The 16,929-nt window shown below is 45.7% G+C and overlaps 1 protein-coding gene across 2 annotated transcripts in view; it reads left to right on the top strand.

Annotated features, from left to right (window-relative positions):
* KDM3B (lysine demethylase 3B) overlaps window positions 1-6,225 on the top strand; it is a 308,304-nt gene extending 302,079 nt beyond the window's left edge. For both annotated transcript variants that reach the window (XM_063927861.1, XM_063927860.1), the window contains exons 23-24: window positions 218-352; window positions 4,931-6,225. In XM_063927861.1, coding sequence (XP_063783931.1) covers window positions 218-352; window positions 4,931-5,011 — 216 coding nt within the window. In that variant the 3' untranslated portion in view covers window positions 5,012-6,225. The remainder of the gene's footprint in view (window positions 1-217; window positions 353-4,930) is intronic.
* The last annotated feature ends 10,704 nt before the right edge of the window (window positions 6,226-16,929 follow it).

The following is a 16,929-nucleotide window of genomic DNA, read 5'->3' as shown; positions in this document are numbered from 1 at the left end:
TGTATATGTATATATGTGTATATATATATATATATATATATATATTAGTGTGTGTACAAGGACAGTCTCTTTAAAGCGCCATGTAATGCAATCTATATGAATAACGTAGCCAATAATAAATACCATTGGTTGCTTCATCTAAAGATATAGTATATTACCGCAGAGCAACATGTCCATAATCAGTATATTAAATGTCATTACTTTATTTATTTTGCAGGTCCACAATCTATACAGCTGTATAAAAGTAGCTGAAGATTTTGTCTCTCCAGAACATGTGAAACACTGCTTCCGCCTAACACAGGAATTTAGACACTTGTCAAATACACATACAAATCATGAGGACAAACTACAGGTACAGTATCTTCCTTTCAATAATTAACTGAGACTTGACTTATCAAAGTAAAGTACTGTACTGATACAGGAAGCAATGGGGGAGATTTATAAAATCTTGAAGAGGTAAAATGGAGAAGTTGCCCATAGCAACTAATCAGCGTCTGTCGTGTATATAGCACAGCCTGTAAACTGACAGAAACTGGTTGGTACTGTACTTTATCTCTCTCCAAGATTTGATTAATCCTCCCCAATATAGGTCAGTGCATGTTCTAATAGATGCTTTCAGTTGCGTGGAATAGAATAGAGCATGGAGTACTCTGACTCATTTGGCTAGTTTTTAAAATAATGAAGTAACAAGATCTTACTGTATTTCCAACCAGCCACTTAGCCCTGTGAAGCATAACCGTTCTTTTCCCCTAAAAGAAAAGTGCTGTAGCCTGCTGGATAGATTCAGTAAATGATCTACGTTTCCGATATGTCAGTAGTACACAAGCTACATTATGTGTCAAAGCTCAATACATCTTTAGACAGTCTAGCTATGGGTTACAGAGCCAAGTGTTCCTGCATTAAACATAATTGTGGCCTTTCTTTAAGATCTCTCTGCTCTTCCTCAGTACTAGCTTTTATCCAGGAAGATCTCTGATCAGACTCTGTAAAACACCTGCATCACAAGGTGTTAAAACTAGAAGGCCATCATTCTCTGTTAGGCCAGAGACTCAACATTAGTCCCTGCAGCTGCAGTTTTTTGAGAACTTTAACCCGGGGGCTTTTAGAGTTGCTCAAAACTAAACTAGAAAAGATGTCTTTATTGTGCTCACATGATCTTGAGGCATTCCAGGAGGGATGGTATGTTGGTCTTAGCTCCTCACACCAGGTTATTGAAAATCAGTCTTGACTGCATCCCAGTAGTTTTAGCTAGCTCTTCCATCCACCCACTCAGATAGACAATCCATAGTGACATCCACTTTGCATAATTCTTCATCTGTCCTAGGGTGCTTTCTGTGGAACATGCTTACCTAGGGGACAATGGAGAGCGAGATCCTGGAAGGAGTGGAAAGAAATGTTGTGTTTAAATGCACTTTTAGTGTTCTAAGTCACAGGTTCTCAAACTCAGTCCTCAGGACCCCACACGGTTCATAGTTTGCAGGTCACCTGTACATTTTTAAAATGTGACAGTTAGTGATACACAGTGCACCTGCTGGGTGACATGGAAAACGTGAACCGTGTGGGGTCCTGAGCACCGAGTTTGAGAACCACTGTTCTAAGTAATATGGCTCATCTTTCAAGTGACTGTTCAGAAGAAAATATTAATGTTTCTCTAACAATGAATGTTGTCTGCTGAATTGATGCTTTCATACAAAGCACAATTTCGGTTGACTCTATGCCTATATACAGTGCATGTTTATTGTGGTTCAGCATGAGAACTAATTTTGCAGTGTCCGTCCCAGAGAAGCCTCCTCGCCTGATACGCCTGTGGGTGAGATGAAAAATACTTGGAATGGATTGTTCTGTACGAGCTCTGCCTCTAGTTTTAGTATACTGCAACGTCCCCATATTGTGTAATGTCTTCTAGGCATTACCTATTCCATCGAGGGTAACCTATCTACATGGCCAAAATGGCTGCCACACCTGGAACCATTTTGTGGGTTGTTTATGTAACCTGTTGAACTTATTACTTAAAATGGCTGCAACAACCAGTCATTAAGCTCGTTGTGCCAGTTATGTTAATTGTTTCTCCATTTGTTCCTTTGTGCTGTAATACTAAGGGGTAGTATCCAATTATAGGTGAAGAGACATCGGACACGAAAAAATGTTTTCGGCAATTTTTCCCGATGTTTCACCCGTATTTTTTTTGTTTTTTTTGTTACAGGCTATCTAATTTGGTCGCCTGTAAAAGAAAAAAAAAAAAACCTTCTCAACCGAAAACCGGTTCGGTGACACCTGTGTGTTTTCAGTAGAAACAGTCCCCCCGTTGCTGTTTGCGGGGATTTGGCTTTGCCTGCCTGGGGCATGTGAAACAATATCCCCAATAAGCTGTGGCTCGCGCTGGCTTAATGGGGCTAATTGGATAGCCCCTGGTGAGACAATTGGCTGCAGTAATTAGCCGCCGCTAATTGGATACCCCCTAACCCTCTGGTATGTTTTTGATTCTTGTTAAGCGGCTGGAGAAAAGCACTGTATAAATAAAACTGTGTTTAGTATTGCATGGATCACTATGTTCCTCCCGACTTTCTGCCCACCATTTTGGATCACTATGTACCTCCCGACTTTCTGCCCACCATTTCTCATTTATCTGCTCTTTAAAGAAACCTGCCCCTGTGTTCTCCATGTTCCAAAAGGTGCCGGTCTTCATTTTAAATTTCTATTAGGTCCTTAATGAGGTGACTTGTGCGGTTCCTTAGTTGCTCTTATACCTAAGTCTTATTCTCTCACCTCTCCAGGCTGATTCCCTGAAACCATTGTCTGAGGTTTCTGTGAAGAACTTTTCCCAGTCTCTTGGCCATATGCTCCAATTTCAAGTTGTTGGGGCATCTTCTTTTCTATTCTTGGTTTTCATTGAGGACAAGGTGGTCCTTACCATAACCATGCATTCTACTCTTGGGCTTCCACCTAAATTGTTTCCTATTCTGCCTAAAAACAGCTGTTTTTAACCAAACGCCAAAAGGGTCCCAAGAGGGTCTTTAAGTGGAAGACTACAATGATATGCTACAAGTATATTTTTAGTGCATGTACAACATAAGAAACGTAGATGGATCACTCCACCAAACTACATTTTACTGTCCATATTATAGTTGGTGCACATGCAACTACAGTCTAACTGGCTATAGAAGCTGGAAAGTCCACCACCCTTTTTAGTGTCATATCTGCTTGTAAGCTTTGGCTACTTCCTGGGCATGAAGACCTAGAGCTTCTGCTGAACACCTTTTGCATGGTGGCCACATTTGTCATAACTGTACACAAAGTTCTGTTCTTTGTCAGGGAAGTTTTGTGGTTAGTGGTTGTGAAGTAACCACTTCCTTCCAATAACAAAATAACTTTGGTAAGTGCCCAATTTAATTTGTCTTCACCTCTTCTGTTTGTTGCTCTTTGAAATTTGGAATTTGTTGGTCTGAAAAGGAAGAGGTTACGTAAGGATAGGAGGAACCTTTCACCATGTTCTCTGCCTGCTGTGTGAGGCTGATCTCTATCTGTCACTTATTTGGCTCCAGAGAGGAGAAATGATCTGCACATTAACCACTTAACTAATTTTTTAATTTTTTTTTTTTAAATGTCCCCAAAACACTTTTTTTTTCTTAATTTTTTTTTAAAAATCCAATTACGTAAATAACTATTTAAACCTGATTTAGTATTTTTTTTAAAACAAAAATGCAAAATCAAGTTTAAGGGGTATATTCAATTCAAGTCGGATCCTTTTGACAAGCATTGTCGGAAAAGATCTGACAAAGCACTATTCAGTGAACCTATTCAGTGATCCTGTTGAATTTGGCCATTCTCGACCATGTCATTCCAACATTTTTTAAAGCACAGCAGCAGTGTCCCCGTCGGCTGACATGAAGGCATAGCCCCTAATCGGATACATCAGTACCTCCTGATCTGGAACATCAAACGTATGTGTATCAGAGGAGCACTTGCTCTTCCTCCGGTTGGTGTGTGAATGCAGTTCTCCAGCGCGCCGCTGAAAGAGCTGGATGCTGTAAACATACAGCGGTGCCGCTGGGACGGAGTACCGCTACCCAAGCCGGACATACGTGGTGACAGGGGCGAGTGAGAAGCCCCGCTGTTGGTGCCACTGGCCAGGGGTTAGAGGCGGAGTGAGCGGCGCTGTTGCTGTGCTGATGGATGCCCGCTGAGTGAAGAGGCGGCAAAGCGGAGGCAGTGGAGGGGATCCCGGAGGAACTGGCAGCTCCCTAGCATCTGAGTGAGGTGGAGTGTGAGCCAGCGTTTCCTGCCAAAGTAGAGGAATGTCTCAACCAATCTCGAGAGCTTTGGCCCATTCCCAACAATCAATCCGACTTTTTTAAAAGTTGGATTGACATTGTTGGAAACGGGGCTAAAACCTGTCGGGTTTGGCCGCACTTCTGACAATGCACGTGGATCGACAGCTTTCCGACAAGTTGGGAACTCCCGACTTGTCGGAAAAACCGGCCCCCTAGTGAATAGGTCGGAACCCCTTCCGACCTAAACCTGACGGAAGCTGCCGTCTTTCCGACACTTATTGAATATACCCCATAATAGCGATTTGTTTACATAATGTGATAATTAAATACAAATTTATCATTTTGGAGACCTTTCAGAACAGGTCTGCCCAGTCACTGTGCCCAGCAGTGATCAGGACAAACTGGGGGTGGACTCGTGAGGGCAGGGTGACTGGGCGCGCTGCCCCTGGGATGGGCGGCTGCTGGAAGAATATCTTCCAGCTGCTGCCCAGTGTGTGCTTATGACTGGCTTCTGATGCGACCGTGGCAGGTAAGTGGTTTAAAAAAAAAAAATCTCAATTATTTTCATATGCTTTTTTTTCTGTAGCTTTAAAAAAATTAGTTCATTTTGTTTAAGTATAATTATACTTCAGTATTCTTTATTTGTTGTTTTCTTTCAGGTGAAGAATATTATCTACCATGCAGTGAAAGATGCCGTTGGAACGCTAAGATCCCATGAGGCTAAATTGGTTAGAGCATAGAAAACCTCTGTCTTCTCTCTTGGGAGATTGTGACACAGGCCTTTCTCAAATTTTGGATTTGTCACTTTCTTTGACTAAAGGCAATTACCGCAAGACCGAATGGATCCATTACACAACCTAGGCACGATTTTTCTATCCAGCCTCACATCTCAAGTACTATTGACCTGTTTCACTTCTGCACTTAATTGAAAGGCATCTTTTTCTGTTGCCGCCTTGAAATCTAGCCACACTAGCACTGGTCCATTCTGCTTCTAGTCAGATTCAGAACTAGAAATCTAGAAGAGTATGATTGGCTTCTCATGCATAATTTTCCAGTCTTTGAAGAAGTCTTCAAAATTAATTCAAGGTGAACTAACATAGATAAAGCGTTGCAGAAAAACGTTCATAAGGCACCCACGTATCTAACACAACGGATAAGATATTTGTCCTCGTAGTTATTTGCAATACAAATCAAGTTGTTAAAACGTTTTAAACAGCATAGTTCAATATGCTAGTTCTAAATAAAATGGAGGGTGCTGAATTAATGCTTTTACTAGGGGAAGCAAGGGATTGAAAAAAACTGTATTTATTAAGGAACTTAGGTTTGTAGTAAAACAGTTAATCTTTCATTAAATTAGACATTTTTAGAACTTTTGAAATGCCACTGCTGTTTTCCTGCATTACAAGAAAGGCACATTGCATTTAGTCTTCCTCTCCAATTGACTTTTTCTGTAGATTCATTCATATATGAGTGCAAGAAATAGGAAGAGTCAAGAATCTGTAAAACAGAGCGCGTGGTCATGTCAGAGTAAGCATTTACTGGGCATCTCACCACCGCGGATTCACCAAGTGTACACTGTTGCTCTAGCAACGTCATGCAAAATGTTTCGCACATGTTTTCCATTTTCCTTTTTATGTTGTGCCCATCGGAAGAAAACCAATATTTTTAGCAACTTCAGTTACATCTTTACATGTTGGGACAAATAAAATTCAGTCAGATATCATTGTTACAAATATCAGAGCTTTCCATAATGACTTGAGGAAAGTTGATGATTTCTCCACCTGTATTGTTGACACTTTGCAGGTCTGTTTATATATTCAGTTATACAAGTTTTTTAAGTGATTTACTGTAGAATACTTTTAATTTGACTTCCTGTAATTTTGATTTTGTGAAGGGCTGACTATAGGGTTTCCATGTTCTTATTAAAGTACAATGAATCTCTATTTTGAGTTAACTTTGTGTTTTTGTTTTTTAATTTTACTTTATCATAACGCATTCATGAGTGATGTGTTTTTAGGTAATGTGCATTTGGGTTTCAAAGAATGTCATAAAATAAAGGTATAGGGTGTAGCCAATAGTGTTTCACCGTGCCAGAAGATTGCTTCAATGCCTTTTCTCATTAAGGTGACAAATACGAAGTGTCAAGTTGTGTAAGTGAAGTTAATTGTGTATGTGGCAATGCGTTACTTTATACACAGGTAACCCATTTCCGGGTGTTCTTTGATTCTCCTGCATTTATGATTTTACATCAGTCTTTCTGTGAAGACATTTGCTTGCATTTATGCTTTTTACATTTATTTTAAACACAGTGCTCATAAACCAGCCCTTACATGTGCGTGTTTGCCCCTTCCTCTCTAGATGTACAGTATATAAGTGAGAAATAGGCTGCTTGTTTTTAAGGGACACTAAATTTGAAATGACTGCCTCTATATCAATAGCTTTCACAAATATTATTTTCAGGGCTCTATCACAACGTAAGGTATTTTAGTTCATATTGTGAAGGAGTATTTATTCCAACGCTCATCAGGCTTCCTTACTTACACTGCTGTCAGCCTTTTATTACAAAAATTAGATTTTAAATCTACCGGTAAATCTTTTTCTCGTAGTCCGTAGAGGATGCTGGGGACTCCGTAAGGACCATGGGGATAGACGGGCTCCGCAGGAAACATGGGCACTTTAAGAAAGACTTTAGATCTGGGTGTGCACTGGCTCCTCCCTCTATGCCCCTCCTCCAGACCTCAGTTAGAGAAACTGTGCCCAGAGGAGATGGACAGTACGAGGAAAGGATTTTTGTTAATCCAAGGGCAAGATTCATACCAGCCACACCAATCACACCGTATAACTTGTGATATACTAACCAGTTAACAGTATGAAAACAACATAGCATCAGTCCAAGACCGATAAACTATAACATAACCATTCTGTAAGCAATAACTATATACAAGTCTTGCAGAAGTAGTCCGCACTTGGGACGGGCGCCCAGCATCCTCTACGGACTACGAGAAAAAGATTTACCGGTAGGTTTAAAATCTTATTTTCTCTGACGTCCTAGTGGATGCTGGGGACTCCGTAAGGACCATGGGGAATAGACGGCTCCGCAGGAGACTGGGCACATCTAAAGAAAGCTTTAGGACTATCTGTTGTGCACTGGCTCCTCCCCCTATGACCCTCCTCCAAGCCTCAGTTAGATTTCTGTGCCCGGCTGAGCTGGATGCACACTAGGGACTCTCCTGAGCTCCTAGGAAGAAAGTATATGTTAGGTTTTTTATTTTCAGTGAGACCTGCTGGCAACAGGCTCACTGCACCGAGGGACTAAGGGGAGAAGAAGCGAACCTACCTAAGTGGTGGTAGCTTGGGCTTCTTAGGCTACTGGACACCATTAGCTCCAGAGGGATCGAACACAGGACCCGACCTCGTCGTCCGTTCCCGGAGCCGCGCCGCCGTCCCCCTTACAGAGCCAGAAGCAAGAAGGTGGTCCGGAAAATCGGCGGCTGAAGACTTCTGTCTTCTCCAAGGTAGCGCACAGCACTGCAGCTGTGCGCCATTGCTCCTCATGCACACCACACACTGCGGTCACTGATGGGTGCAGGGCGCTGGGGAGGGGCGCCCTGAGCAGCAATATTAACACCTTGGCTGGCGAACTGACACCATATATAGCCCCAGGGGCTATATAGGTGTTTATTAACCCCTGCCAGAACTTTTACAATAGCGGGAGAAAGCCCGCCGAAAAAGGGGCGGAGCCATCTCCCTCAGCACACTGGCGCCATTTTCCCTCACAGCTCTGCTGGAGGGATCGCTCCCTGGCTCTCCCCTGCAGTCCTGCACTACAGAAAAGGGTTAAAAAGAGAGGGGGGGCACAAATTAGGCGCAGTATATATATATTATGCAGCTATAAGGGAAAACACTCTCTATAGGTGATATCCCTGTGATATATAGCGCTCTGGTGTGTGCTGGCATACTCTCCCTCTGTCTCCCCAAAGGGCTTGGTGGGGTCCTGTCCTCTGTCAGAGCATTCCCTGTGTGTGTGCTGTGTGTCGGTACTGCTGTGTCGACATGTATGATGAGGATAATGATGTGGAGGCGGAGCAAATGCCTGTGAATGGGATGTCACCCCCTGCGGGGTCGACACCGGTGTAGATGGACTTATGGAAGGAATTACGTGACAGTGTCAACTCCTTACATAAAAGGTTTGACGACATAGGACAGCCGGCTGCTCAGCTTGTGCCTGTCCAAGCGTCTCACATGTCATCAGGGGCTCTAAAACGCCCGCTACCTCAGATGGCAGACACAGATGTTGACACGGATACTGACTCCAGTGTCGACGACGATGAGACTAGTGTACCTTCCAATAGGGCCACCCGTTACATGATTGAGGCAATGAAAAATGTATTACACATTTCTGATAATACCCCAGATACCACAAAAAAGGGTATTATGTTTGGTGACAGAAAACTACCAGTAGTTTTCCTGCATCTGAGGAATTGATATGAGGTGTGTGAGGAAGCGTGGACTTCCCCCGATAAGAAATTGATAATTTCTAAGCAGCGTACCCTTTTCCGCCAGAGGATAGGTCACGTTGGGAAATAACCCCTAGGGTAGATAAAGCGGTTACACGCTTATTAAAAAAGGTGGCACTACCGTCACGGAGGACCTGCTGATAGAAAGCAGAAAACTACCCTTAAAGCTATATACACACACACGGGCATTATATTGAGACCTGCTATTGCCTCGGCATGGATGTGCAATGCGGCAGCTGCGTGGTCAGATTCCCTGTCGGATAATATTTATACTATAGATAGGGACAATATTTTGCTGAAAATAGAGTATATAAAAGACGCTGTCTTATACATGCGTGATGCACAGAGGGATATTTGCCGACTGGCATCACTAATAAGCGCTATGTAAAACCATTGCCGCCAGACGGGGGTTATGGACTCGGCAATGGTCGGGCGATGCCGGTTCAAAACGGCACATGGAAGTTTGCCCTAGAAGGGGGTGGAACTGTTGGGGATGGTCTTTCAGACCTCGTTTCCACAGCTACGGCTGGGAAATCAAAACTTTTGCCACAAGCTACCCCACAGCAAAAGTAAGCACTGTATTATCAGGTACAGTCCCTTCGGCCCCAGAAAAGTAGAGGGCTAGAGGCTCATCTTTTCTGCCAAGAGGAAAAGGTAGAGGGAAAAAGCTGCAGCACACAGCTAGTTCCCGGGAGCAGAAGTCCTCCCCTGCGTCCGGTAAGTCCACAGCATGACGCTGGGGCTGCTCAGGCGGACCCGGGTACGGTGGGGGCCCGTCTCAGAAATTTCAGCGCACAGTGGGCTCTCTCACAGGTGGATCCCTGGGTTCTTCAAACAGTATCTCAGAGGTACAGGCTGGAATTCGAGACGTCTCCCCCCCGCCGTTTCCTAAAATCTGCCTTACCGGCAACTCCCTCTGCCAGGGAGGCAGTGTTGGTGGCTATCCAAAAAACTGTATTCACAGCAAGTGATTATCAAGGTACCCCTCCTTCAACAGGAAAAGGGTTACTTTTCCACAATGTTTGTGGTACCGAAACCAGACGGTTCGGTGAGACCCATCTTAACTTTAAAATCCTTGAACACATATAACAAAAGATTCAAGTTCAAGATGGAATCGCTCAGGGCGATTATTGCGATCCTAGACGAGGGGGATTACAGGGTCTCTCTGGACATCAAGGATACTTACCTGCATGTCCCCATTTACCCTCCTCACCAGGAGTACCTCAAGATTGTGGTACAGGACTGTCACTATCAGTTCCAGACGCTGCCGTTTGGATTATCCACGGCACCGAGGGTCTTTACCATGGGTAATGACCGAAATGATGATACTCCTTCGCAAGAAGGGAGTTTTAATTATCCCGTACTTGGACGATCTCCTGATAAAGGCGAGGTCCAAGGAACAGTTGGTAAGGGGGTAGCACTTTCTCGGGAAGTGCTGCAACAGCAGGACTGGATTCTCAATTCCAAAGTCACAGCTGGTCCCGACGACACGTCTTCTGTTCCTGGGAATGATTCTGGAAACAGACCAGAAGAAAGTGTTTCTTCCAATGGAAAAAGCCGAGGAGTTGTCATCTCTAGTCAGAAACCTCCTAAGACCGGGACAGGTGTCGGTACATCAATGCACACGAGTCCTGGGAAAAATGGTAGCTTCGTACGAAGCAATTCCATTCGGAAAGTTCCACGCAAGGATTTTCCAGTGGGACGTGTTGGACACATGGTCCGGGTCCCATCTCCAGATACAGCAGCGGATAACCCGGTCAGCAAGAACCAGGGTGTCGCTGCGGTGGTGGCTGCAGAGGGCTCATCTACTAGAGGGCTGCAGATTCGGAATACAGGACTGGGTCCTGGTGACCACGGATGCCAGCCTTCGGGGCTGGGGTGCAGTCACACAGGGAATAAAATTCCAAGGACTATGTCCAAACAGGAGTTTTTCACTTAACATAAATTTTCTGGAGATAAGAGCCATTTACAAGGCCCTAAGCAAAACAAAGCCCCTGCTTCACCAGCCGTACTGATCCAATCAGACAACATCACGGCGCTCGCCCATGTAAACAGGCAGGGCGGCACAAGAAGCAGGAGGGCGATGGCAGAAGCCACAGGGATTCCCCGTTGGGCGGAAAATCATGTGGTAGCACTGGCAGCAGTGTTCATTCCGGGAGTGGACAACTGGGAAGCAGTCTTCCGCAGCAGACTCCACCCGGGAGAATAGGGACTTCATCCAGAAGTCTTCCAAATGCTGGTAAACCGTTGGGAAAGACCACAGGTGGACATGATGGCGTCCCGCCTCAATAAAAAAGATATTGCGCCAGGTCAAGGGAACCTCAGGCGATCGCTGTGGACGCTCTAGTGACACCGCGGGTGTACCAGTCGGTTTATGTGTTCCCTCCTCTCCCTCTCATACCCAAGGTACTGAGGATAATAAGAATAAGAGGAGTAAGAACTATACTCATTGTTCCGGATTGGCCAAGAAGGGCTTGGTACCTGGAACTTCAGGAGATGATCTCAGAGGACCCATGGCCTCGGTCACTCAGACAGGATCTGCTGCAGCAGGGGCCCTGTCTGTTCAAAGACTTACCGCGGCTGCATTGACGGCATGGCGGTTGAACACCGGATCCTGAGTGAAAAAGGCATTCCGGAGGAAGTCATTCTTATCCTGATCAAAGCCAGGAAGGATGTCAGCCTGAAGTTCAGACGTTGTAAGGGAGTGCTGCATATTCAGCCCCTTCTTTGTGCCCCAGTGGCACCTTGGGATCTCAATGTGGTTTTGGAGTTCCTGGAATCACATTGGTTTGAGCCACTTAAAACCGTGGATTTGAAATATCTCACATGAAAAGTGGTCATGTGTTGGCTCTGGCTTCGGCCAGGCATGTGTCAGAATTGGCGGCTTTGTCATAAAAAAAGCCCTTACCTGACTTTCCATATGGATAGGGCAGAGTTGAGGACTCGTCCTCACTTTCTCCCGAAGGTGGTATCAGGTTTTCACTTATACCAACCTATTGTGGTGCCTGCGGCTACTAGGGACCTGGAGGATTCCAAGTTACTGGACGTAGTCAGGGCCCTGAAAAATTATATTTCCAGGACGGCTGGAGTCAGGAAAACTGACTAGCTGTTTATCCTAGATGCACTCAACAAGCTGGGTGCTCCTGCTTCTAAGCAGACTATGGCGCGCTGGATTTGTAGCACTATTCAGCTTGCGCATTCTGCGGTGGGACTACCGCAGCCTAAATCTCTAAAAGCCCATTCCACAAGGAAGGTGGGCTCATCTTGGGCGGCTGCCCGAGGGGTCTCGGCTTTACAACTTGGCCGAGCTGCTACTTGGTCAGGGGCAAACACGTTTGCAAAATTTTATAAATTTGATACCCTGGCTGAGGAGGACCTGGAGTTCTCTCATTCGGTGCTGCAGAGTTATCCGCACTCTCCCGCCCGTTTGGGAGCTTTGGTATAATCCCCATGGTCCTTACGGAGTCCCCAGCATCCACTAGGACGTCAGAGAAAATAAGATTTTACTCACCGGTAAATCTATTTCTCGTAGTCCGTAGTGGATGCTGGGCGCCCATCCCAAGTGCGGATTGTCTGCAATACTTGTAAATAGTTATTGTTACACAAATCGGGTTGTTATTGCGAACCATCTATTCAGAGGTTCCATTGTTATCATACTGTTAACCGGGGTTCCTATCACGAGTTATACGGTGTGATTGGTGTGGCTGGTATGAGTCTTACCCGGGATTCAAAATCCTTCCTTATTGTGTCAGCTCTTCCGGGCACAGTGTCCTAACTGAGGCTTGGAGGAGGGTCATAGGGGGAGGAGCCAGTGCACACCAGATAGTCCTAAAGCTTTCTTTAGATGTGCCCAGTCTCCTGCGGAGCCGTCTATTCCCCATGGTCCTTATGGAGTCCCCAGCATCCACTACGGACTACGAGAAATAGATTTACCGGTGAGTAAAATCTTATTTTCTCTTACGTCCTAGAGGATGCTAGGGACTCCGTAAGGACCATGGGGATTATACCAAAGCTCACAAACGGGCGGGAGAGTGCGGATGACTCTGCAGCACCGATTGAGCAAACAGGAGGTCCTCCTCAGCCAGGGTATCAAACTTATCGAACTTTGCAAAGGTGTTTGAACCCGACCAAGTAGCAGCTCGGCACAGCTGGATGCAGGTCGTGTCTGCTGAGGAAGTCTGCTTCCCAGTTGTCCACTCCCGGAATGAACACTGCTGACAGTGCGCTTACATGATTCTCCGCCCAGCGAAGAATTCTGGTGGCTTCCGCCATTGCCGCTCTGCTCCTTGTGCTGCCTTGGTGGTTTACATGAGCTACTGCGGTGACGTTGTCTGACTGGATCAGAACTGGGTGGTCGCGACGTAAGGTCTCCGCTTGCCATAGGGCGTTGTATATGGCCCTTAGTTCCAGGATGTTGATGTGAAGACAAGTCTCCTGACTTGACCAAAAGACCTTGGAAATTTCTTCCCTGTGTTACTGCTCCCCAACCTCGGAGGCTCGCATCCGTGGTCACCAGGATCCAGTCCTGAATGCCGAACCTGCGGCCCTCTAGAAGGTGAGCACTCTGCAGCCACCACAGGATAGATACCCTGGCCCTGGGGGGACAGGGTGATCAACTGATGAATCTGTAGATGTGACCCGGACTGCTTGTCCAGTAGGTCCCATTGGAAGATCCTCGCATGGAACCTGCCGAAGGAAATGGCCTCATATGATGCCACCATCTTTCCCAGGACTCGAGTGCAGTGATGTACTGACACCTGTTTTGGTTTCAATAGGTTCCTGACCAGAGTCATGAGTTCCTGGGCCTTTTCTATTAGAAGATATACCCTTTTCTGGTTCGTATCCAGAATCATGCCCAAGAAAGTCAGACAAGTCGTAGGAACCAACTGCGACTTGGGGATATTGAGAATCCAGCCATGTTGCTGTAACACCTTCATTGAAAGTGATACGCTGTTCAGCAACTGCTCTCTTGATCTCGCTTTTATGAGGAGATCGTCCAAGTACGGGACAATTGTGACACCTTGCTATCACAGGAGCACCATCATTTCCGCCATTACCTTGGTGAAAATTCTCGGGGCCGTGGAGAGACCAAACGGCAACGTCTGAAATTGGTAATGACAATCCTGTACCGCAATTCTTAGGTACGCCTGATGAGGTGGATAAATGGGAACATGAAGGTATGCATCCTTTATGTCCAGAGATACCATAAAATCCCCCCCCCTTCCAGGCTGGCGATGACCGCTCTTAGCGATTCATTCTTGAACTTGAACCTTTTCAAGTATAGGTTCAGGGATTTTAAATTTAATATAGGTCTGACCGAACCGGACGGTTTCGGGACTACAAACAGGGTCGAGTAATATCCCCTTCCTTGTTGAAGCAGGGGAACCTTGACCACCACCTGTTGAAGATACAATTTGTGAATTGCATTTAACACTATCTCCCTTTCCTGGGGAGAAGATGGTAGGGCCGATTTGAAAAACCGGTGAGGAGGCACCTCTTCGAATTCCAGCTTGTAACCCTGAGAAACAATTTCTATTGCCCAGGGATCCACCTGCGAGTAAACCCAGATGTGGCTGAAAACTCGAAGACGTGCCCCCACTGGGGCGGACTCCTTTAGCGGAGCCCCAGCGTCATGCGGTGGGTTTTGTAGAGGCCGGGGAGGACTTCTGTTCCTGGGAACTAGCTGTGTTGTGCAGCTTTTTTCCTCTGCCCTTACCTCTGGCAAGAAAGGACGCACCTCGTACTTTCTTGTTTCTTTGTGATCGAAAGGACTGCATTTGATCATGTGGCGCTTTCTTAGGCTGTGAGGGAATATAAGGCAAAAAATTTGATTTACCAGCTGTAGCTGTGGAGACCAGGTCCGAGAGACCTTCTCCAAACAATTCCTCACCCTTGTAAGGTAATACCTCCATATGCCTCTTTGAGTCGGCATCACCTGTCCATTGCCGGGTCCATAGGACTCGTCTACCAGAAATCGACATAGCGTTGATTCTAGAACCCAGTAGACTAATGTCTCTTTGAGCATCTCTCATATATAGGACAGCATCTTTTATATGCCCTATGGTCAATAAAATGGTATCCTTATCTAGGGTCTCAATTTCTGCTGATAAGGTATCTGTCCATGCTGCTACCGCGCTACAAACCCAGGCCGACGCAATCGCCGGTCTGAGTAAGGTACCAGAATGTGTGTAAAAAGACTTCAAGGTAACCTCCTGCTTGCGGTCCGCAGGATCCTTGAGGGTAGCCGTATCTTGGGATGGTAGCGCTACCTTTTTGGATAAGCGTGTCAATGCTTTATCCACCCTAGGGGAGGATTCCCACCGTATCCTGTCCGTTGGCGGGAAAGCATACGCCATAAGAATCCTTTTGGGAATCTGCAGTTTTTTGTCTGGAGATTCCCAAGCCTTTTCACATAATTTGTTAAACTCATGTGAGGGGGGAAAGGTTACCTCAGGTTTCTTTCCCTTATACATGTGTACCCTCTTGTCAGGGACAGGGGGTTCCTCATTGATATACAAAACATCTTTTATTGCAATAATCATATATCGAATACATTTAGCCAATTTTGGCTGTAACTTTGCACCATCGTAGTCGACACTGGAGTTAGAATCCATGTCGGTATCTGTGTCTACTATTTGGGATGGTGGGCGCTTTTGAGACCCCGCAGGTCCCTGCCACATAAGGACAGACATGGGTTGACTCCCTGGCTGTTCCCTAGCTTCAGCTTTGTCTAATCTTTTGTGCAATTGATTTACATTAGCACTTAAAACATTCCACATATCCATCCAGTCAGGTGTCAGCGTTGTCGACGGAGACACCTCATTCATTTTTACCTCCTCCTGAAAGCCTTCTACCTCAGACATTTCGACACATGCGTACAGACACACCACACACTCAGGGAATCCTCTGATCTGAAGACAGTTTCCCCACAAGGCCCTTTGGAGAGACAGAGAGAGAGTATGCCAGCGCTATACGACCCAGGAAAAAACACTATATAATTATGTTTACCCAGTAGCGCTGTTTGTAATTTATAAATGCGCCAATTATGTGCCCCCCCTCTTCTTCAAAACCCTCTTTCACCGTGGATTAAGCAGGGGAGAGTCCGGGGAGCTTCCTCTCAGCGCTATGCTGTGGAGAAATTGGCGCTGGTGAGTGCTGAGGGAGAAGCCCCGCCCCCTCGGCGGCGGGCTTCTGTCCCGCTCAAATATACTGAAAACTGGCGGGGGCTTTTATATATATATATATATATATGTCTGTGACCAGCTGTATATATACTATTTTTGCCAGTAAAGAGGTTTATATGCTGCCCAGGGCGCCCACCCTGCACCCTTACAGTGACTGCCGTGTGTGAGGTGTATGGGAGCAATGGCGCACAGTTTCACCGCTGTGCCTTACCTCAGTGAAGATCATGAAGTCTTCTGCCGCCTCTGAAGTCTTCTTTTCTTCTCATACTCACCCGGCTTCTATCTTCCGGCTCTGTGAGGAGGACGGCGGCGCGGCTCCGGGACGAACTCCAGGGTGAGACCTGTGTACTGACTCCCTCTGAAGCTAATGGTGTCCAGTAGCCTAAGAAGCAGAGCCTTGAAACTCACAGAAGTAGGCCTGCTTCTCTCCCCTCAGTCCCTCGATGTATGGAGTCTGTTGCCAGCAGGCTCCCTGAAAATAAAAAACCTAACAAATATACTTTGTCAGAAAGCTCAGGAGAGCTCCCTGAAAAGCACCCAGTCTCCTCTGGGCACAGTATCAAACTGAGGTCTGGAAGAGGGGCATACAGGGAGGAGCCAGTGCACACCCAGATCTAAAGTCTTTCTTAAAGTGAAAACAGAAAATATTCCCCCTCACAGCGCTGGTAATCAGCTGCTCAACTCCAATCCCAGGTATACACCAACACCTGTAGTTAACACTGCACAAAAAAGAGATTTGGAGAGGAGTGTACAGCGCTGAAAAACCCTTAAAATCCGGATAGCGTCTATATATAAAACACAAAAAGGATTATTCTATCCTTTGTACATAAAAATGGGCAGTAATACAAGCTCTAACAAATAGCTTAGTGGATAATTAGTGAAAAAGCATATGATATAGAGAGCATTAATTAGAGCAGTTGGTAATCGTTATACAAACTTCTATCCTTTGTACATAAA

This window comes from Pseudophryne corroboree, chromosome 6 (assembly GCF_028390025.1).
Source record: "Pseudophryne corroboree isolate aPseCor3 chromosome 6, aPseCor3.hap2, whole genome shotgun sequence".
Lineage (NCBI taxonomy): Eukaryota > Metazoa > Chordata > Amphibia > Anura > Myobatrachidae > Pseudophryne > Pseudophryne corroboree.
This window is presented reverse-complemented; position numbering and strand designations above follow the sequence as displayed.